The 23531-nt window shown below is 43.0% G+C and overlaps 2 protein-coding genes and 1 long non-coding RNA gene across 11 annotated transcripts in view; 1 reads left to right on the forward strand and 2 right to left on the reverse strand.

Annotated features, from left to right (window-relative positions):
* On the reverse strand, positions 1 to 17712 carry sin3aa (SIN3 transcription regulator family member Aa). 9 transcript variants are annotated; one of them, XR_006843924.1, is made up of 21 exons: positions 17618 to 17712; positions 12490 to 12706; positions 11986 to 12168; positions 11369 to 11475; positions 10722 to 11016; positions 10312 to 10560; positions 9919 to 10071; positions 9455 to 9610; positions 9249 to 9338; positions 8704 to 8822; positions 8177 to 8612; positions 7779 to 8017; positions 6954 to 7137; positions 6178 to 6754; positions 5257 to 5426; positions 4956 to 5129; positions 3984 to 4076; positions 3453 to 3547; positions 3023 to 3215; positions 1611 to 1901; positions 1 to 239 (listed from the first exon to the last, which is right to left on the reverse strand). XR_006843924.1 is itself a non-coding variant. In XM_046395217.1 (21 exons), exons 2-21 carry the CDS (start codon positions 12673 to 12675, stop codon positions 1671 to 1673), a joined length of 3822 nt encoding a protein of 1273 aa, XP_046251173.1. In that variant the 5' UTR covers positions 12676 to 12706; positions 17618 to 17712; the 3' UTR covers positions 1 to 1670. The 9 variants fall into 9 exon arrangements, 6 of the variants coding, with proteins under 6 accessions (XP_046251173.1, XP_046251171.1, XP_046251170.1 ...); XR_006843923.1 differs by having other exon boundaries at positions 1598 to 1901; XM_046395217.1 differs by having other exon boundaries at positions 1 to 1901; positions 8177 to 8293; positions 8402 to 8612.
* Positions 16103 to 23531, forward strand: part of LOC124062450 — a 10415-nt gene continuing 2986 nt past the window's right edge. Inside the window, exon 1 of the long non-coding RNA XR_006843927.1 lies at positions 16103 to 16491. This is a non-coding gene — a long non-coding RNA (uncharacterized LOC124062450). The remainder of the gene's footprint in view (positions 16492 to 23531) is intronic.
* Positions 20967 to 23531, reverse strand: part of ptpn9a (protein tyrosine phosphatase non-receptor type 9a) — a 22365-nt gene continuing 19800 nt past the window's right edge. Inside the window, exon 13 of the mRNA XM_046395220.1 lies at positions 20967 to 23366. Within this exon, the coding sequence (XP_046251176.1) occupies positions 23176 to 23366 (191 nt within the window). The 3' untranslated portion in view covers positions 20967 to 23175. The remainder of the gene's footprint in view (positions 23367 to 23531) is intronic.

The following is a 23531-nucleotide window of genomic DNA, read 5'->3' on the forward strand; positions in this document are numbered from 1 at the left end:
AAAGGTCTCTGTAGGCTACAAATGTCGTTTTTATTATTACTTTAAATAATGTCTAAATAAAGGGACTAAAGACATGCTCGTGTGACTTCTTCCATTATCAAAAATATGGTGTGTGGGGGTGTGATGTTTGCAGCAGAAATCTATCCAGGGAGGGAGGCGTGCATCACAAGGTGAGACCGTTCATTCATCCGAAGACTGAACTTTGAAATGAGTCCCACCATCACCACGGACGGTGTCGGCTGTCAAAAGGGGGCAGTGATGTTTTTAACCAACCAATGTCACATTCAGAAGAAAAAAAAAGTTATTTTTCATATATAAAAAGTGAAAGACCTGGATACATTTCTACTTTTTTCCACGTTTTTACTACAGAAATTAAAAAGAAAAGACATAAAGGAACACACAAAGGGGGGAAAACAGCTATTTTTGTAATCAACTCCCTTTGGTAAAAACTGTAATAAATGGTCTTGCATTTGTCTTTTTCATATACATACTAACTTTAGCCATTTATCACTAAAGTCCACAGTAAGCTTGGACAGTATGACTAGCACAACAACACAGATCTGTCATAAAAAGTCTGAGACTATATACAGTGTATTTACAACTCGAGCGGCATGTGGACAGTCCTCCCAGAACGAGACGCGCGTGTGTGTTTGTGTGTCTGTGTGTACAAGCTGGTGTATTGGCGGAGGGCAGTTTAAAAAGGTTGACTTGACTAGGGCGGCGAGGATCAGTTGTGTTAATAGAACTATATATAATATATATACACAACACATACACTGGAATACATGCCAGTATCTGACATTCACAAGCTATACAATTTTACAGTCTGAGACCAAACAGTGTTGTGAGGCTAATTTTTTTTTTTTTTTTTTGCTTTTACATAAATGCATGAGTGCTTTTTAATGTTAACCCGACAATACTGTTTGGGGCTCAGGCACAGTTTCTAATAATGCTGCCGTGTGTTTTGGAAAAGGAAATGTAACCCTCATTCCGCCTAGTGAAAGGTACATGAATGTGATTTGGCCTTAACGCAGGAATGTCTGAACCAGATCTCTCAGACGTTTTTGTGCTCCTTCCAAACCTTCAATCTGGGAAACAAAACTTTCGAAACATCATTTTCCTCTTCCTAAATAAGTGCACTTGTCCACCGTATTGTTCTCCATGGATACTGTAGAATAACACTATCATAAAGAAGTCCCTGTGCGATTGATTTAGATGGAGCTCTAACCGTGATGGCTTCAGACAAAATGGCCAATTAAAAGCTAAACCGAAGCTCACTTGATAAAGTACAAAAAGCACCACTTTCTCTCTCTCTCTCTCTCTCTCTCATAGGTTCACCATTTAAGTCGCTAAGCCCTGTCGAAAAGGCTCAGGGAAGTATGAGAATTGGCTCCGAGTGCTGGTAAGAGCTCAGGTCTGCAACTGGATCGTGACGATTCCTAAGTTTTGGCACCGGAGGCCCTGTGAAAAAATGGGCCCAGCTAAAAACGCTGGTAAAATCAGTAATCCTGCCGCCCCGGGTGCAACATACACGGTAGCTAGCTTAATTGTGCTCCCATGTCGGCCTTAAAAACACATTAATAAGCCCCGTCCCTACCTCTACTCCTGACCTGTTTGACTTTTGACCAGTCACCCCCAGACATCAGTCTCTTGCTTCCATTTCCCCTCAGCTATGGCGCCTTGTTGGGCGGGCCGTATTTCACTCTGTACTTGTTGATGTTCATGAAGTGAAGGACCTCTGGCTGGCGGGTGGTGGTGCAGGGTAATAGGCCGTCACGCCCTTCGCCCATTAGCCACTTGTTGGTCTCGCCATTCATGTCGCGGGTGACGTGCTCCTTGACCCACGCATCCACCCAGGCCTGGAAGCGCTTGTGCAGCCGTGTACTCACCCTCTCGTGCGACTAAAGGAAAAATAACACAGATGCTCCTGTCATTAAGCTGTTAAAATACTACTAAACACAACACAGCGCTAAGGATTCGACTCTTCCGTGACTAGAGATGGTTAATGCATGAAAGAACACTGAAACCTGAGCTAAACTGAGTATATGGAACCATCAAGGCCAGCTGATTGACTGAGCAGCTTTTCTGCATTAGAGCTCCCCTCGCTGGTATCTAAAAGTCCCAACATTCAACTGATAAACACCCCTCTGTAAAGGTTTTAGCCCTGCAGACCTGGTTTGCACTGAACTTAAAGGAATAGTTTGAGATTATGGAACAGTAAAATCACGTTGTTTGTCAATAATTAGATCAAAAGATTGATGTCACTCCCTTATCTGTGTGTTTGAGGTGGACAGAGCTCAACATGTTGTCAGTCTTTATGCTAAGCTAAGCTAAGCTAACCAGCTGCTGGCTTCAGCTTCATATTCACTGGAAGGACATGACAGCGTTTTCAATTTTCTCAACTAACGTTCAGCAAAAGATCAAATAAATGGCTTCCCCAGAAAGTCAAATATTAACTGACTGCAATCATTCTTTAATTCTTCAAACTGAAGGTTTAAATTGGCAGAGCGATCTGTAACTTAACCTTTGCCTAAAAAAGCAAATGCAAATATTTTGACAAGACAATATTTTGCTAAGAAAATGTTCTGCTGAACCACTGTGAAACAGATTTAACACCTGACAAGGAGCTGAGGACCAATCTGCTGAACTGCTTACACTCAGACTTACTTTTGATAGGGTTTACAGCATGTTTCAAACTTTTAAAATTACTTTTACATAACGTTGATGTAACTTGATCAGTATGATAGAAGATTATATGTTGTGAATGTATAAATAACTTTGTTTTCATACACATTTTTGGTGCTGTTCCAGCCTCTTGGCTAAATGCATTTTGAGCTGAGGATACTGGACAGCGATAAATACGTTTTAACAAAAGTCAACTAACAACCAATTTGCACACTCAAGAGACGTAACATCCTCACACATGCAACAAAGAAGAAATCCTTTCAGTATAGTTACTGAGGAAGTCATCTGGAGGACAGTGAGGTGCCAGATAATAGTAGCAGGAAAACACAGCAAATACCTGATGAGCTCGCAGCAGGGCAGTGCGGCGGTACATGTAATCCTCAGACTTAAAGACATAAACCATCTTGTACGAGTTGAGTTTGAACATGCACTCCATTTTCTCCTTTTCCAGAGATTTCTTGCCACCCTCACAGGCCTCTTTGTCCAGCTGCTCTCGGCCCTTCTGGTACTTCCTGATCCGTCTCAGATTCCTGGTTACAAGAGCAAAGATGAACGTGATGAGAGTGGCTACTGAGCAGGAACACGTCAGAGTACATCTATGAGACTTAATTTAGTCAAACAACTGCATTTGACTTTCGTAGGAAGAGACGTGTCAGACAGCTCACTGAACAAGATCCTCTAATAAAAACATCTTTCACATCAACACCAGAATGTTTCCTTCTGAGTAGAAAGAAATAAACCTACACTCACAACCTATAACCACTCACCTGGGAAGAAAAACTGGCTTCTGAGCAAGATGCTCCCTCAGCTCAGGTGTGGTGGAATCTGGGTTTAAGTAGCGTCCAACATAATCAGACCAACGCTGCAGACAAAACAAAAAAACCAAGTACAAAAGCAAATTTAACAGATTAGAAACATTACTTCTAACTCCAGTATTACCAAAAGGTTGGCAATAGGTCCTTACTAGTATTTCCACTCCAGCTGGAAAAGTGGACCGTCTTACTAGACAAAATGTAAAAACAATGACATCTTTTATTTGCAGTATTCGCTGTGGATTCTCCAACACAATATGAGAAAATACTCACAGATCTTAATATGAATAAGTAGCCAAATAATTTTGTCAGTTGCCAACCATCGCAGAGGCTCTATTTGATTTAAGAATTCTCACTGACTCGTAAAAAATGTTTGAAAATGGTTTGTTTTGGGCTTATTGTAAATTACAAAGTTATTTTCTTGCATTTATCCAAACTCTTTGCTTACAAGCCGAACCTTAATAAGTGGGTTTATGAGTTTCTTACCTCGGCCTCCATGGGCTCGTCTGAGTTCTCCTCCTCTGTGTCGAGCAGCTCCACTGTGAGCTGCACCTGGCCCCTGTTCCTCAAAAACATCACCTGAGGACGTGACGGACACATACAGAGTGTGAAATTCAGTCAGTGTGTTAGAGATATAAAACAATCAGATGTCCTGTGGGCTCCGAGGGTGAAAACAGGTAGCTGCCATCTTCATCATCTGCCGATTTTCCCTCATGATTAAACAGCTCTTTGGCTTTGTTTGATAAACATAAACAACTGCAATAATAAAAAAGATGTTAACATTTAATTTATGTAAGCTGTATCTTGCAAAACTTCGCTTTTTTCCATTCCGTGATAGCAGCTTTTTTTTAAACTGTCACTGCAAGTCATCATTTTCAAAATCAGAGCTTTGATTTCTTTAGTTCACAAAATTTATGTGAGCTGAGCAGGCTATCAAATGTAAAATGAAAGGTCAAAGGGGAAATTCAACAGCTGGTGGCAGGTGGTCCTGAGCTGCCTCACACTCTGGCAGAGTTAAATGTGAGCGAATATAAATTGAAATAATTACAACATGTTTTTTATAATTGAGGCTCAGACAGCACATTACCAGGCTGATTTGTAAATGTATCTGTCTGACACTGGTTACCACAGCTTTCTCTGCTATGCACAGCACTGCTTGTGTTTCACTCATTATATGTTACAGAGTGGAGAAGCAAGATTTATCAATTTCAGCCACAACTGGGAACAGAAATCAAATAAAAACAATATGAGAAATTGGTATGGGTGGGATGTTCCTCTCTGTAGCAAACAATCTTCCATATCTGGATTAATTGCAGCGACCACCCCATGCAGCCTTGTGGAAAATTTGTTATTTTAAGTATTTCCCCTTAAATGAACTTTGACTGAACCTATTTTCATAATCCACCGGCACCATCTCTCTCAGTTTACCAAAGAGCTGCGAGAGCTTCGCGTATTTACCTTGAAGCAGTTCTCGTCAGACATGAGCTGTTCGGCTTTCCGCTGGTAGATGGCTTCTGCAGAGCTGCGTGAAGACTGGGTGGACATGGTTCCTCCGCTGGCGCCGTTAGAGCTCTCTGAGAGGTAGAGGTCTGTTACTTGGACACAGATCTCATCGCTCACGATGTGCTGGAGCTGGATGGACAGAGCGAACTGTGTTAAGGTGGAACACGGCTCTGTGTTGTGTTACTTCGAGTGTACTAACGGAGACTTGGTGTGACCGCCACAGAACTGGGGGTGAGAGAACAAACAGGATGCTCACCTGCCGGACGATGCTTTGGATGAGCTTGTCCATTGTGAAGGCGATGTAAGCGTGAATGGTGAACATTTCCCTCAGCGAGTCCTCGTACTGAGATGCCTCCATGTTTCCATCCAGCAAATTCTTAACCATCTCCAAGAAGGCTGAGTAGTAATCTTCCACCTCAATGTCCACTGCAGGGAGAAAATATGATCAAACATCAGACGGATGTTTGGATCAGCTCATTCTGGCAGCAGCTAAATTTTCCAAATCTCAGTGATTCCCTGTTTCAACATACAGTAAGCTTTTGTGCTTGGTGCACTTTCAGTTTTCTGCACTTTTCAAGGGCTTTCCATGCCAGGTTCCTCAAATTCCAGAGGACAAAAAGGCATTTTCTAGTCTTGCACAAAAATCAACACTTTCATTGAGCCTTGTCTATTTATGTCTATTTTCAAAACCTTTCAAGGCCTCGATGGGTTTCAAGGACCAATGGGAACTGTTTTTTTTTTGCCAGTTTTGGTTTATTTACCCCATTAACAATGGCTGATGTGCCCTTGAGCAAGGCACCTAACCTAACATGGCAGCCCACTGCTGCTGTGTGTTTCACTGCATGTTGCATGTGTGTGTGTGTTCAATCAGTGATGGGTTAAATGCAGAGAAGAATTTTGGTGTATGTAAAAATATACTGACAAATAAAATGTAAGTTTTTTTTCCAAGTTAAAAACTGCTAGTGCACTTCCTTTGCAATGTCCATTGTTTGCAATATGCTTACAAACATTTTTAAAATACTCTGATTCTGCCTATAAAAAATAGGAATGTGAATTATGTGTCGCAGAGCAGGAATGTGGCCCAAAAGTGGAACAAGAGGAACGAGGAACAAACACGACACAGTATGGCTCAACTAAAACAGAGAGAGGCTCTGCAGGTCCGTCTGTTGTTACTCACTGGGCTCCTTCAGTCTCAGCTGGATGGCTGGATTGTCGTTCTTCTCCTTCTTTAGTCCAAGGACTTCCCTCTCCCAGTCTCGTTCTCTGACCTCTTCTTCGATCTGTCGCTCCGCCTGGCCGTAAAGCCGCAGCAGACGCGAGCACAACGTCTGGTGCAGTCGCAGGAAGATGTACCAGTTGTTGTTGACGTAGAAGAGGTTGTAGGCGTCGTCACAGCTGCGCAGCTTTTGCGCCGCCGTGTTGCTGAACAGCAGCTTGGACTTAGAGGGACTCCCGCTGCCCGGGACGCCGTTGTGCTTTTTGGAAGCGCCTTCCTCCAGATCCATCTCCTCTTCCTCCTCCTCCTCCTCCACGTCAGAAAGCTCGCCCCGCTGGGCGAACAGCATGTCGGGGATGAAGTGGTAGATGATCTGTTTGATCTTGTATTTGTCCTCCTTCTGAATGCTGGTCTGTCGCTTGACATGGTGGATGATGAGCGCCGCTGCGTCCTCCAGGATCTGGCTGTCCTCGTACGCCAGCGTCAGGTGGGGGCCTGTGGGTGGAGTGGCGTTCTCCTCAGACGCCTGCTCCTGGCGCTGCAGAGCAAAAACAATTCAATGTCAACCTGTCAGAAGTGGAGGTTATGGGTCTACAGTCTCCTGTTTTCTAAAGTAGTTTTTGTTCAAAGGAAACATAATGCTAACAAAAAGCGAACCATAGCATTTTGGTATGTTCAGGTTTTACATCAAATTTGAGCCCATATTTTCTTCTAAAGTACAGAAGAAAGAATTGTACCTCATCATAAATGCTTTCGATTTCGTTCAACAGGGACTTGGATCGAAGCACTTTGGTGTCATTCTGTTTGAAGTTGATGCCTTGATGGTCGAGAGACTTGAGGTAATACTTCTCGTTCTGCTCCCTCCAGATCTTGTTGAAGCCTCGCTGAGCTTCCCGCCACTCTTCCTCCTTGGTCTTTAACCTGGTTAGAAAACGAGACAAAGTCAAGTAATTTCCACACACACACACACACACACACCTCTGAATGATAATGCAGCCTGAAATCTGCAACTTTCACACTCAGTGGAGGTGTCAGCATTTCGGTGTCACTTTTGTTACTTGGCATCATCACACCAAGAGACAACCATCTGCTGCAACGCGATTCAGGTAAGAATACTGAAATAGAATACCGACTTCTTTTCAAATCCTTTCACAGAAGTGGAGAATGCAGTCACATATTAAAGCACATATTAAATCTCAGGAGCCATTTTTTTTAAATCCACCACTTTGACATCATATTGGCTTTTCCTCCCCCTGTGTGGATTAGAGGGTTTATAAATGGTGGTTCATAACCTCAGCCTGGGCAGAAAAGAAGCTGTTGTACACACATTTACTGCACTATGTCAACAGAGAGCTTGTGAATTCATACTTATATTGAAGCTTATGTGCACCTTAGTGGTTCTTCGACATGCCATGAAAACTACTTGATCAAACTTGAATCCCCCAAGTTAAAGATAAAACTCCTAAAAAAACAACTTCTATTTCTAAATACGCAGATTGACTAATTAAAAAGGAAAAAAAAACATATGAGAGGATAACTCCATTCAGGAGCTGGTTTGGCACCTCTTTAACACAATGGGGACAGAAACGGCAGGGTTTTTCTTCAGGCCATCGATGATGTCGGGCGCCTTGTCTCCATATATCCTCTGGATGGCTTTGCGGTGCACAACCTCCGAGGAGCCACCCAGTGTGTTGTCCAAGCGGAACTTGGCCTGCTCCTCCGCAGACATGCGGGACAACTTTCGCTGTACTGTCTCCAGGACTCTGATAGCTGCGAGGTTGGTCTCCAGTACCACATCCAACTAGGGCGAGAAAAAAAGCGGTTTTAATGTGCACTGCTGGGCATGTCTGCAAAGACGAGCAGGAATGAAGAGGAAAACTTCTATGTACTGGAATAAAACTGTTTCTCATCCTGGGATATCACCCCTGACAAGGCGAAAATGTTTAACATTCCTGCTCACCTCAAAGCGTTCATCCTCACATCTGTAGATATGCTCCTCGTACTGAGTTTTCTTGGAGCTGACAAACGTGGAGTCCTCAGACCAGGAGGGGAAGGAGACCCAGGTGTCGTTTAAGACCTGGACAGAAACAAACACAGTCATATGGATGTAAATAATGTCATTAAATATCATAAGACACTGACTGGTACTTGAAGAACTTAGTGAAAAACGTTTCCCATCTCTTACCTCTTTACAAAGCGGAGTTCTGCCGGTACACTTGGGCTGCTGGTAGCTTTTGGGCAACGCTCTGTAACTGGAGCCTAGCCTCTTACAGGAAGCATAATCAATCTCCATGGCGATGCCCTCGGTGGCCCGTTCCTTAGGGTACGTTTCGATGTGGGACATTTCTCGATATCCCAGGAAATTTTTAAACCAGTTGAACAGCTCAGGGAATTTTCTGTAGAACATAATAAAGTGAAATACATATGATATATACAATGCATGATGAAAAACAAACAAAAAAAAAACATTTGACGACCACTACTCACCCTAAAAAGGGCAGCACCAGCTGCACGAGTTCAGCCCTGGAAATCACCTCCTGATTAAAGATGACCAGACACCGCAGGAAGTTGTCGTAGGCTTCTGCGCTTCGCAAGGCTTTGCGCACCTTTGGTAAGAAATAGACGTAACAGCACTCGTCAGACACATGTGACAGAGCTGAGCTGAGGTACATAAAATAACCAAAACACTTCAGCATTCATGACCTTGATGTAAATATCTTAAGTCACATTAACCTGACACAAGTATTACATATTTCACTATTTCAATACACATTCAATATTTTGACTGATATATTATTATAATCAGCGGGTTTTCTGTCTTCAGAGGAACACATCTGATAAAATAATGTCTAGTAATTAATACCTAAATACCTATAATTAACTTGAATCTCTGGTTTGCATTGATTTAAAATTCTGTATCCATAACTCAGTGACTTGCTCTCTTCCATCATAGCCTGCACTCTCATCCTGTCATTGAATAACTGTTTCTCATACAAACAAAAAAGATAAAACCCAGCGTACTAAAAACTCACCTTCTCAAAGAACAGAGATTCTGTCCCAACCCCATGCTTGCTGGCCTCTGCCACAGAGGAATCTTTCAAATTCAATAACTTGGGCTTCTTCTGTAGCATTACCGAAACAGCAATGAGAAGACACGGGTACAATGAATTAAAGGAACAATCGGGCAATGGCAGACATGGAACAAAGAAACAAAAAAGAAACAGGTGCACACATGTACCTTGACAGGGGGCGTGGCGCCGGGAGTTGGATGACGACGGATCTGACAGCCGTTCTGATTGGGCCTCTGTTTATTGTTGAGCTGCAGCTTTTTGGCAGTGCCGCCGTGGTCGTTCCGTACAGATTCTGCCTTTTCAGCTGTCGTTTTACTTAACAGCTATGGAGAATATACAGCACTGATTAAGACAAGGGTTCATGAACACGATCTCTTCAAACTCTGGATATTCAGAACCGCATATCGAGTGTGACTGTTGTTGAAAACAAGGCTTAATGTGGACTATTTAACTGGTGATACTGCACTGCTGGCCTCTAAAGCACTGAAAATATACCCAATTACATTATAAAATAAATACACAGTATTTAAACAAGACTCATTAAGAAACACAAGTAACTCGATTATGTCATACTTGAATTACATCCATATCAACGTGAACAGGGTCTACTGAATATCAGGACTCTGCTCACCACTGAACTGTTGGCGTCAGGGAGAAACTGCCCAAACTCTGAAAGCAGGTCCTCTTGATTCTTGAAGAGTCTCGCCACCTGAGCGTACACCTCCTGCTCCGTCAGAGCCGGCGTGTAGTTCCCACCAGCCTCCTTTGCATTACGCTGCTCCTTCTGTAATAAATGAACACAAGTTTACTGTCAAGTCACTGCTGAAAGCGTGAGCTATATGAGAGGCTACACTGTATTAGAACCAAGGTAGTTTGGACAGTTTGGACAATCTCACACTGCTGAAGGCCAGTCAAAAAGCAACCGCAACTGAATTTCAACATTTCACATTAGCAACAGAAGAATTAGACCTTTTCAAGCTACACGTGTAGTTTATTCACTAAGGATTCTGCCGCGACCACTCACCTGGTACGTGTGGAGGATCTCCAGGAAGGCTTTGTAGATGTCGGGCTGGCCCTGGAAGCGGTTCTTGATCTTGTTGACATAGTTGATGGCGTGGTTGAACTCCACAGGCTGGTTGTTCTGAATGGGTGGCCCAGTGGGGGTCCCGCTGAGTGGCTGGTGGATCTGCATTGGCGGGGAACGAGGAGAAGTGTATGCAGGGATGGACGGATTGCTCTGACTTCCCGGTGTCAATGCCTGTGGCTGCAGAGGCTGGAAAAGACCACAACACTGAAGATTTTAACCAGGCTCTGCATCACAAAACAGAACCTTTAAAACAAAAACTTAAACCAGACTCTGGACATGAGATAAACATTGTATTTTTGATTGTGCCTGTCTGCTCCATGAGTCACTTCACACTCTGCATCACTCACCTTGCTCATCTTGGCAGGGGTGGGCTGCGTTAGCAGGGGCGAGGCGGTGGTGGTTGAGGCGGGCGGGAGCTGGGCTGGATGTTGGGTAGTTGCACCTGTTATGGGGATGTTTTGGACTGAAATGCCATGTGGGGTGATGTGGTGGATCTGCCCGGGGGTAGTCACGTTGACCAGGTCGTTGGTTTGGACCTCGATCTTGTATCCAGGTGGCAGGAAGGTGTTGAAGCCCATGATGAGGTCAGGGTGACCTTTGAAGAGCTGTGACACTCTGCTGATGACCCCAGGGGTGTCAATACTGGGAAATCAAAAAACAGACAGAATGAAGTTAAATCCTTCCCACTGCCATCCTGTCAATCTTTTCTGCAGTTTGCATCAAAAGTAGGCACAGAGCAGGCTCTTTCATTACTGTGTGAATACTGTGGAAAAACAGCTTTTCATGTTACAATACTGAAGCATTATAATAGCAACAATTAATCAATATAATTAGTACAGCATTGTGGAAGATATTTGTACCACTGACGTCCTATATATGACTGAAAGAACAAGCACTCATAGAATGCACATTCTGAGCTACAAAGTTGGCTGACTTTGGTTCTGTATTCTAATTACTAACAGTATTTTTCAGTAAAATCAAACAGTGGTCTCACCTTTGAGACTTGAACTCTTTCATTATATCCAGAAAGTCATTGTAGACCTGAGGCTGGTTGCCAAACTGCAATTTCACTTGGTCCAAGTAGGACAAAGCATCTTCCACCTTAGGGATAGAGAAGAGTGAAATCAGTTTCCTCAATTTGCCGATCTGTTTTTCTTCTTGGCAGCAGTGCCCTGATTCCCATATTAAACAGTACACAATCTTATGGCAAAAATAACTTTGGCATAAATACCCACCATTGCTTTTAGAAACAGATAAAACACCAAAATTTAACTTGGGTCTTAAAAGGTTAATTAAAAGTTCTCTACTACAGCATACATTTACTTAAATACTTCCTTTTATCAGCTCCAAGTCAAGACACAACCAAGATTAAAGGGCAATATCTAACATTTTAATGGCTACTGTGAACTAGCTATTGAATGAATCAGAAAATGTGCTAAAAGGACTAGCAACAAAACACTCAAAAATTCCCAAATCTTCCTAAAACTTTTAATAACGCCTGTACTTTAATTTTCGCTAAGTGTTATGCCATAAAGGCTCCTTGACATTTGCACTTCTCACAAAAGATGTGACAAGTGCAGGATCCTGTCAAAATAAAAGAGGCAGACCAACCTTGAGCCTCTGGAACTGCTGCTGGCCCTGTGCAGAGGCTTGAGGAGCAGCTGTATGGCTGTGCCCTGACATCACGGAGGGCCCATGGGACTGGACCGCCGGACTGTGGTGGTGGGACCCGCCATGGACGGCTGGGCTCGGGGTGTGCCCATGCCCGCCACTGTTCTGGGCCACGGTGGGAACCTGGAAAAGCAGAGACAATTACGGAAAATAAAAAAAGACTCTAGTAGAAAGAAATTTGACGCCCGACACCGTGATGATCTTGTCATACGTGTAAGCATCATTTCAGCTACCACATAAATTGATCAAGCAGCAATTTCTCTTGTGAGACATATAGATGGCTACAGAAAGATAAAACTGATCCTCTGTGTTTGACAGGTACCACCAACTGACAGCCTGACTTATGAGCGACAAGTGACCTAGAACTACTGTGTCTGACCTACTTTGGACTTAAAAACACAGCAAGCTTAAAACTAATTTCAAGTGGACAAGCAGTGAGTATACCTGGTATCCCTGGGGGACGGAGTACTGGACACCTGCTGTGGGCTGCATGTTGTCAGGCACGGCCTCGTACACAGCTGGGGCTGGAGCAGGGGCCAGGACACGATGCTGGAAAGCCTCTGCGTTGCCAGCGAGGCGTCGCTGCTGGGACGCAAAAACTGTTTCCTGATCCTCCAGTCGCCGCTTCATTATGAACTCATACTCGTAAGAGCTGAGAGACCTGGGGAGCACATGGACCTTATTTTACACTGGCAGATCTTTGTCAAGTTGTCAGAACCTCTTGATTTCATTCGGTGATTTGCCAAAGAACACATGGCAACCGTTTCTTTTATGCCTACTGTGAATTTATGGATACACACACTGCCAGGCAGCTAGCTACTTCTGTTCTTTGGCATAGGAAGAAAACAATTACACATTCTCTGATCACATAGCCAAGGAAACATCGGATGCTGTTAGCGGCACAGAGGCGCCTGGGGTTTATAGGGGTCAAATGTTTGTATTGTGATTTGATTTCTCATCATTTCAGACTGACTTCAAATCTCTCACTCACAGTTCCGAGTGAACTTTCTGACATTCGGGGCCTCTCGAACGGCACCTAAACCCAGAACTGTGTACACAAGAGACTCTGCTCATCAGCCCCAAATGTCAAGCCCCAACCTGCTGCACACACAACACACAACAACAGAGCAGCAACTACGCCACAGAAATGTATTGTGTGAAAATGGCAGAACACTCTGAAACGACAATGTACAACTTTGGTTCTTTATATGTACTACCCCAGTTTGTTGGCAAGGATTTTGGATTTCATACATTTCACCCCCTGATCACATAGAACAGTTTCACACATTTAAGACCGTGTTTTGCCTAAAGTTGGGTCCCAACTATTTTGAACTTAAATCCCTTGTGAATATCCTACGCGCATTTTAGGATTTATACACAACCGAAAGAGTGTGTACTGAACAATGCTGCATGCAAGGACAAGAAAAAGCGACATTTTCCCCACAAAACCATCCCTTACTATCAACAAAGAGAGCTAATGCGATAATGCGAAACGTCTTAAATGCTGAACCTGAATGTTGCATGTACTGAATGTACAACATGCATTCTCGGTACCAGCCAATGAAATACTGACAGCCTACGTCACCGATGCAACAAACAGGTGCTGCGGGAACGTGGGAGTCAGTCTGCCATTCACAACTTCCCCAAGACAGCAACAACTCCTGAGCGTCTGAATGACTGGCGTCAACAGAATGCAAAGCACGGAACTCGAAAGCGGGCGAATAAATGTTCTTTCAAAACCCGAATATCGAGCAAAAGTGACACAATGACTCTGAAACTGAAGTGCCCCTAACGCTCGGTGCTCCGACGGTGCAGCTACACCGAGCTGCCCACCGACAAAATTCAAGAAAGCGAGGCTGTATTTATAGATAACTAAACTTCACTTGCTGTGGTAACGTTATAGCCAAGTCGGGGCAAATACGGTTATGCCCAAGTAGTAGTGGCTGCTACAGCCGTTAGCCTACAACAACGATTCACCATCCCCTTTATGGCCTGGCAAACAAGCACCGACCTCGAGTTACAGCTCGACGCTTTCCCCACGCCCGCCATTTAGAGCGTGGCGCAGGAGTGCCGCAAATGATACTCCATTTCAGGCAGGTAAGCAAGAAAAATAGCTGACTCGTTAGCCATCTAACTACCTACCCATCGATAGAGTATACGAAGGCGTTTTTTCCTATCAACTACACCGAGAACCCGTTTTGTCGTCAGGGGCGAAGAGCTGCCAGTTAGCTGCTAGCTAATGTAAACAACATGAGTAGCCCGACACCGAGCCCCGTCCGGGACTAGCGGGGAAGCACATGCAGCTAACCATTAGCGGTCTGGTTCGCTGTTGCTGAAACAGGTTTTCTGAAGCAAGCATTAGCTATCGATTTATTAGAACACCCCAGTTGGCTTTAATTGCGAGTGAGTGACTAGCAGAGAAACGTAGATTCACCGTGTGGTTTACTTAAAACGTCTACTAACGGCAAGCACACAGCTAGCTATGTTAGCTTGCTGAATGAATTCAGCTGAACTCACCACTCTCTTCAATAGCAAGCTGAAGATCCCTGTGATGCTTTGATAATCCCTTATTTGTGAGTTAACCGCTAAACCTCTGGCTGGGAGGGCTACCCAAGACACGTATATGCTAAAAGCAACTGAACAAGTGGCTTGTGATTTAAAATAAACAAATCAAGCTGTGGACTGCAAAGTGAAAATCTCCCCGAGAGAGGAAAACAATCTCCGTTCGGTTAGCTGTAGAGGGGCGTGGTCTTCAAAGACAGTCCCGCCCCCGACATGCACTATTGGTCACATCGTTCGAAGGGTCCACAGAAGGGCGGGGCGACGCCCTCCGGTTGTGAAGCTAAACTGTCAATCAAAGCTTCATCGCACAGCAACCAAGCACGCCCATTTTGACTTGAAGCGCGACAAAGCCAGCAGCGAGTAGAGTCCCGCTTATATTACGGTATGTGTTGACAGTGTAACTACATATTTTATGTAACTGTATGATTGTGGTTTCAGACCCCTAGCATTGTAAATGTGTCATATCTTCAAATTATACTTCAGGTGTATCTCCTCTGGACCTTTTAAGAACTGACGTTCGTCTTTGTACATTCAGGAGCAGGACTGTTCATCCTGCACAACACCTGCACAGTTCCTGCAAGACTCCTTCACAACTGAAACAAATTCCTGAGTCTTTTTGTAATTCTGTAATAGTTATATTTAAAAAATGGATTATGTGTAGTGGGCAATACTGAACGCTCTTGTTTTTCTGTGATAATAACAAAGGTTGGGTTATATGTATAGTTAACGATATCAAATTTTGACTTTAAATAAATGCACTTAGTGCCTCCGCACCCCATGCACACAAACACACACTGTCCATGTATTAACAACAGTAATGGATAATCACTGCTGTCATTGTGTGCTGCTAAAATGCAAAAAATCTTTCCCCTGACAGTGAATCATCAGACTATTATTAGTTTTCCGTTAAGTCAAGTCAATTTTATTCCTATAGCGAAGTATCAGAAATCTTCGTTAAAACAGAGACTGTTAAGACACATATACATTATTTTAAAATGTATGTGTTTATCTGTTCATTCAGAAGACAAATAGCGTCCACGTGCAAAACCATAGCCACAGCTGCATTTCTTTTTTTGTTATGTTGTGTATACACGACCCTTTTTACTGTTCTCCCAAAGTACACTACAGAGAGCACCTTTTCTGTGTGTCAGCCATCCTGTGGTAATTCAATGAAACAGTTTCATTTAGGAAAATGCATTCTGTACAACATGAACTAATGCAGGCATTTAAACTATTTTGACACAGGGTTTGTCTGCAAGACACGTGTCACAAGGTTGCATAAGAATGCACTGTGCTTTAACCGCGTTATTTTCATGGATTCTGTTTAACAGAAATTAATGGACACTTTGAGCATCTGGGATCTTTTGGGGGAGGGGGGCATTTGCTGACTTTACTTTTGGTTGGTAATCCAGAATTTCCAAGAATTTCCCTCCGGGGATTAATAAAGGAATTCTGATTCTGATATATTACACACCGGTGCACACTTGTGCAAATAGACAGCGATTTCACTGACTTCAGTACTCAACAAAGCACCTTTCTAAACCAGTACAATAATATCCAACAGTGACTTCACTTACACCAACTACGGCGAATTACCACAGGACAGATTTAAATTTCGAGCCTCTTATCGAATGTATTGAGGTCTATCGACACAACTATCCACTTCCGGGAGTTTGCAGACACGTGACTCCGTAGGAGGGAGTCTGCCTTCGCGCTCGTGTCCCTCCTCTTTGTGTACACTTCAGCCAATCATTGCATGCAGCCGTCATCGCAAATCCCAAAAAGGTGGAACTTCCAAAATAAACCATCGCCCACGACAGGCGGAGCTGCTACACCAGCCCGGGATTCCTTCTTCCAGCCCGGGTGGAGGATTCAGCAGCGACCGTAGGCTGCAGCTCACACACACACACACACACACACACTCACGTACTCACGTACTCCACTTCCCCGACTGGCTCCCACCCCCCCGCCACCCCACATAATTGCGTTGCTCTTTACAAAAGATAATCCCTATACAGCAGCATTTCATCGACAACATGCCTGGCTGAAGTGTTTCCAAACGCGCAGTATTAAGAGTGTTTTCGACAGCTTAACAAGTGCCCCCCCTAAGTTTTGCGCAAAAGCATGCAAGACAACGCAGAGCGGGTTGGTGGAGATCCCCTCCACACTCACTACACGGTGAGGAGGAGGAGGAGGATCACCTTAGCTCGAGCTCTCAGCGTCGGTCGACGTGGGTTATTTGCAAGGCTGCACTCTCCAAACAAAAGGTCCACGACACTAAAATGCATCATGTGGAAATTTGCGCTTTGCACGGACGCCGATGGGGTACGGTGAAGTAGAGGGCCCGGGCGCCTAAACGCTGCATCTTGTTTTTATTTTCAAAGCGGCAAGAGCTAATCCAGTTGCCCTTACTAAACAATGCCAAAGTCAAACGAAACGGGAACTACGGCTTTATGGAAACATCGGCTCGGCGGAACCACGCCATTCTCCCCGCTCCCGAAGAAGAGAAAGAAACGCATCCGAGTCGCCCCATTATTCCCCTGCCTGCAGAGAGGACGACTGAGCTCTTAACAAATCATATTCTTTGTTTACTTCAATAGTCGGGAGTAAAATGTCTAACCTGTCTCACCACAACAACTCCCTCCCCCTCCAGATCCATTAGCGTTACATGCTCACACAACGCTGCAGACAAAATGTTTCGACTTCCAGACAGCGGGATGCCTCAGATTATCACCACATACCCCCCCGGGGGGCAGGACTGTTTACTAAGCCGACCAAATAACGACCTGCTTGTTTTTTTTAATTTTATTGGCCATCCACCACGTTTATGTTTCTGGCTATTCTGTAGCCGTTTACGACCATTAAAAAAAACACCTCCTCTGCAATTCATTTGAACGCAACAAAAGGCGCGACTGACCACTAAACGCTCTCCGATTCGAAATAAACACCGTTCACTTGTCAAATCAGTAAATGCTGTTAATATTATATAGTTTAACCAGCTGTTACCTACCCAGGAAAAAGACTCCTTACTCCGGATTCGTGTTTGTAACAGAATAGTTGGAGACGCCCCCCTCCGCTGGCATTGGCGCATACTACACTACGCGTCATTTTATTTTGAATATCACCCGCTAAAACCCAGGAAGCAGCAGTGACACAGCAGCAGGGTCTCCATTTGATCTAAACCCAGAAGTTGGACAGTAGAGAGAAAAACCGGTGGGAAGTAATTGAGTAGATCACGTTTTACTTAAGGTTTTGTACTTAAATGCTCCCACTTCACTACGTTTTGGTCACCACGTACTCGACAGATTTAGATTTTCTCGTGGGTGTGATCGACAAATAAAGTAAGATGCATCGGTTTTAATTAAACCTCTCAATATAAAGTAGTTCAGATCACCTTTTTGGACCAAGTGTGTCATTAAACTGATAATCGGTCAGATATAATCCGATAAGATGTTTAGGATACCATGAAACGGGCCCTCTTTTGGTCTTCAGAGGGGAAACAATTTATATTTTTAGTGACATTATCTTTTCTTATTTATTTAAAAAACTTGTGTCAAAGTGTTTTTCACATTGTGTTATGACTGCACTGCCTGTATGTAAAAGATCTTAGAGATATAAACGCACCGTTGGAGTAAATTACAAGTTCAGCAAATGTACAGACAAATGAAGCACTGTATTTGTGCTAATTATTGCCAACAAAGATGAAAATGTGAAACCCCTGAGTGAGTATTGCTCCTCATCTCCTGGAACAGTTAAACAGTTACTGCTAATGGTTTCATCAAAGCGCTCATCAAATAACTCAATATTGTGCCTGTTCTCTTTAATTAAAAGCTTGGTTGTTAGTTGTCGACTTCTGCTTTTCTCACTTCCTATATGCTGAATAAATTTCATCAACTTAAGACAAATTGGAAACATTCATTTGGATTATCAGTAAAAACATCTATATAAGTAAAGTGTTCTTGCTTGTTTTTAATGAATGCTGTTCAACTGTCCCCTTAATTCATTTTAGGATTCATTTTGATGTTTGCGATTACAGTTTCTCAAGCTGAGGAATTCACAGGCTATTATTGATGAGGCTTTTTTTAAAAAAAAATAAGATATTACAAGCATAACGCAACTGAATGAAAGGGACAGTTCACCCCTAAATCAAAAAGAAATGTTTTCCCCTCTTGTGTGTGGAGCTATTTATCCAAAAAGACTGTTTTGGTGTGAGTTTCGGAGGTGTCTGCCGTGGAGACGTCTGCCTTCTCTCTAATATAATGAAACTGGATGGTATTCAAAGCAGCAGCAGCAAAAATCTCTCCCTGTCAGTTTCACGTAAGTAGCACCACAGCTGAAGTGTAAGAATTTGTACTTTTTGATTAGCTGGTGAATTATTCACACGCTGCATTGATCAGCCACAACATTAAAACCACCTGTGTGACATTTTGTTGGTCCCCTTTGTGCTGCCTGGTCGTCGGCGTTTGGGTTTTTGGTCCTTTTGGTCCTGTGCGTTGAAGGTGGGGCCTCCAGGTGGGAGGGTGGATTTGGCTGATTCAGGCGCATCCCACGGATTCTCGATCAGGTTGGGATCTGGGGGATCTGCAGGTCACCGTTGTGGTCCTTTGGGACATTCCTGATCTGGTTTTCGAAATGCGACCAGGTGTTTTGTCAGGGATGTGATGGTCTGGTTAGTTTGCTTTCTCGGTTTCAGCATCTTCGTTTGATGCTGTGAAGAGGATGATTTGAGGACTGGGATCTCGAATGAACTGTTCTTGTTATTACTTGTTTTATGACCATATCGTCCTGTGTAGTATTTAGGGCAAGTGATGCAGCGACCCGAGTAAAACACAAATACTGGCATGTCATATAACGATCAATACATGATCCTTTTTAAAGGAGTTCCTGAGACAAGTGGGCCACTGTCTACCAAGGTTCGATGGTAGCCTCAACTGGATTAAAATCATGAAAGAGTTTTAGCAATTTCATACATAAATGTTGCTGTTGTTACGTTGTCTATTAGCCAATAAAACATTGACTCAGCTTCATGGTAAGATGAGATCAATATTAAATGGAAGAATCCTGCTCTCTGTGCGCTTTACTGCCGCGTTATAGAGAGCAATAATTTGCCCTGAGGACATCATACCACACCCAAAAATAAGCTTTGTTGAAATGTCCACACTCTGCTGATTTCAGCTCCCAGCATGCTTCACGCTCGCAGTGTTTGAACATACTGTCAGTACACATAATTTTGTGGGTATTCCCTTTTCAATGCAGTTGCTTACGCCGCTCACTCTGGTGTGGCGGTAAACCCCACAGTCGAGTGAAATTTACTGTGCATTGTTGAGTGTATGCAACAGTTTGGGAGGCGTACTGCAACCACCAGCTCTGTATTTTAGGAGGAAAACGACGCTTTAGACCTTCAGCTGTCAGCTGAAATGACTTGTAATCATTATCTAGCCTTGTAATCAGAGTTGATTCTGGTGTAGTTTAGATTCAGTGTAGGATGTGTTGAGATCTATTGTCTCACCCGTGCAATGCAGAGCCTGTGTGACATGGATTACTGAGACCAAGAGTGACAATCTTTTAATAGGCTTGTAACAGCATATGACATACAGTATGTCACACTTTTCAGATTAATTTGTATGGAAGCATATTGTATTTCTCCACTCATTAACCTGCATTGAGTGAGTTTGTTCTTAGGGGCACTGAAACATGCTGTAAACTCAACATGTTATCACTTCATAAAGTTGTGAAGGCGTCTTTGAAGACTGTTGCCAGCTGTGCATGGCGAGCAGCCACAGAGCAACATTAACATTCATTTGCACTCCTGTTTCTAATCGCTTGTCAAACAGTAAGTCCAATATTCACTCTCCCTTTAAGTCTGTTTTGTTTTCCACTGCCCCTTGAGGGAAATATGTGGCTCTCTGGCAGCTAAAAGCTCTCGATGTTCACAAGCTCACTTGCTTTATCTGTCCACCATTTGGCTCCGGGCAGGTGGCGTATGGTGGCTTTATTAGAACCGTAAATGAGGTTGAGAGCAGTGAGAGTGAACCAAAACAAATGAAAAGTGACTAAAACGCTACGTTGAGGGACACTGCAGGACGATTTAATCCTGTTGTCTTATACATTACACACTTTGCCATCTGACCTGTTGCCAGTTACTAATTAAAACACATAAGACCTGATTGGCGAATTCCTCATCTCGATTTTGTTTTTGTGATGTTAGATTCAGGTTCAAGCAGGTTTAAACATCCTTTTCACGCCTTGCCAAAAAGTAGTCTGAATTAGATTTAATAAATGTATGATAGTATACAAGAGAGTCAAACAAAATCTCTAAATCAGCTGAGTTTGCCATAAAACACACCTTTACAAACGTGTATGTTGACAGTTTGTATTTAATACAGTATAGCTTGATTCAATAGTCATACGAATGATAAAGTAATAGGTTATAATAAAACAAATATAAAATTAATGTAGATAACTGTATATCCTGGGTAATCGTATGAAAACAGCTGTTGAATACAATAGAAAAATAAAATAGGGTCATTTTGCGTCCATCATTGAAAGGAAACATAATTCTAAAATCAGAGTGCATGAGGATGGCAGACTTAAAAAATGCTTCACTACAAGCAAATTCAATATGAATTCTGTAGTAAAGAACACTTTTTTTTCCATCCAGCAACAACATAATGCAACGTATGACACAGACACTCAGTTTTTGTACATGTACTCTACAATAATAATAATAATAATAATAATGATGGCAAGATACCGGGACCAGATGAAAAGCACTGATTACAGCCACAGTCTGTTGAACTCAAATGAACAACAATAATAATGAAAATATACTTCAGACAAAACCTCTGACTGACTCTGGAGTGCCCAAGAAGGACTTTATAGGGTGTAGGCACAGATTTGTGCATGCTTATTCAATTATTCTGTAATTAACTTCTGGTTTCCCCGTAAAATCCTCTTGATTTGTCCCAATAAAGCTCTATGCAGATGTTTACAGTAAGTCCAAAATGTCACTAAATGTTTTATATTTAAGCATTACTAAATTTAACATTAACAATCAAGTTATCCCAGCATCACATGTAGACCTACAGAATTAAGTTTTACTTGTCATCCCATCATATCGCCATGCTGACTAATCTCAGAGCACATTGGGAATAGTTATTTAAAAGTGCTAACAAATGATTTGTGTAAGAAGAAAAAAAAAGTATTGCACTACTCATGAGGTCTTAACCGATGACTTCCACAGATGTACGCTTTGATGGTGTAGGACTGCTCTAAATGTGTGCATGGGCGCTCAGCAATACATTCTCACAATCACTAAAGCACGATGGCACAGCTAGTGAGCAAAGGCGGCCGGATGCTGGTCGCCGTCTGCACTGCGAGTCAGTAAATCTCAACATTTAGGAGAGAGAGGGAGAGAGAGAAGGTCTGGGTTTCAGTGGATACAGACGGACAAACAAAGCTAAAACTAAAAGGGCGATCGCACAGACTTCGGTTTGATGAGTGGTGACAGATGGGAGTTTGCAACCTGATCATCGTCCTGGATGAAACTCATCTGCAAGCGAAAAATGTTTTGACTAACTTGTTTCGTGGCAACAAGTCGAGCAGTTTCACCTCCCTGTGCTCAGTATGACACTCCTGAGACGATGCAGAACTAGCTCGTACCATCTATGTGACACATACCACATGCTAAAAATGTACTACAATGATTGCAATATTTCCTGTACACAGGAGGTGTAAAAGTTTACCTTAAAATAATCTTAGCAAAGCCTATTCTTGTTGCATGGCATGGGAGATGAAGCTCTCTGTTTGGAATAAAAATTGTGCACTCAAGAATCATTTCACCCCAAAATTAAAATTGTGTCAACAGCTTGTAACTCGCTCAAGTCATTTGAAACTCCAATAAATACATTTTGTGTCCAAAGAGCATAAAATTTAACCACTGTAGTTCCATCATAGCTCTTTCAAAATTAAGTTTAGTGCTTTCTTCATGCACTGACTGAGATATTATCTATGTACAGTAGTTATGACTATGACTTTAGCATTTAGGGAGAATTTACCTGAAATTCGATTGAAAGTCTTTCAAACTTTAGTGGAATTCTAACTGATATGGGATGAGTGTATCAGGGCAGAATTATTAATTTGGGGTGAACTACTCCTCTAAGGTCCCCTAAACCATTGCTTTAAAGTGGCAGATAAATAAACAAGAGGTTAATGAACACCATCTCCCTCACTTCACCCAATGCACCTGACCACAGACCACAAAACTGCACAACACAAGAGCAGTTTGTTCACGCTGCCACATACTTTGAGATGTGTTCAGCTAGAAACAACATGTCACATTGTTGGTGGCGAGAATATTGTCACATTGAAACACTGTAATGTCGACACTCAAGCCTTTTCCTGTCACTGTCTTGTCTCAGTCTACCTTGCAAATGAACGATGGCCTAGTTTCAAAAGACAGCTTCTGTGAGGAAGTTAACTTTCCTGGGCTCACTAATTGGTCACACAACACGGCTTGGGGTTAACAGACTGACTGCAGAAACTGGTTTAGGAAGTCAGGGCTGAAGCTCACTGATTGGCTGGGAGCAGGCCCTGCCTTTGAGCGTGCTCCAAAATGGCATTGTAGCAGAAGTAGTACTGGTCTGGGGTCTGAATGCTGAAGGCCCTCTGTGTTCTCATGCGTCGCACCGTCTGGCATACATTTAGTGAGCCTACGTCCTGTAGCTGGGACAGACAGATGTCCAGGGCACAGAAGGTACCTGCCAACAACAGGGCTTGTTAACATTGACACTTTTAAAGAAGGGATTATTGACAAGAAGCACACGTGTTAATCTTTTGTGCTTAAATTTGGTCTAAAGCTTTAAAGTCTCTTCCGCTCTTTGATAGCCATGCTACCCAACCATTGAAGCTTGTAATATACTCAT

The sequence above is a fragment of the Scatophagus argus genome, chromosome 7 (genome assembly GCF_020382885.2).
Source record: "Scatophagus argus isolate fScaArg1 chromosome 7, fScaArg1.pri, whole genome shotgun sequence".
NCBI classification, from domain to species: Eukaryota; Metazoa; Chordata; class Actinopteri; family Scatophagidae; genus Scatophagus; species Scatophagus argus.

Bases quoted from the DNA above. Each gene is read 5' to 3' on its own strand.
- sin3aa (XM_046395216.1), bottom strand. From the start codon at position 14,094: ATGGCGGGCGTGGGGAAAGCGTCGAGCTGTAACTCGAG. The intron at 12,707-14,056 runs GTCGGTGCTTGT...TGTGCTCCCCAG, and splicing joins GCGTCGAGCTGTAACTCGAG to GTCTCTCAGCTCTTACGAGT. The intron at 8,823-9,248 runs GTGAGTTTTTAG...TTCTTACCAAAG, and splicing joins AATCTCTGTTCTTTGAGAAG to GTGCGCAAAGCCTTGCGAAG.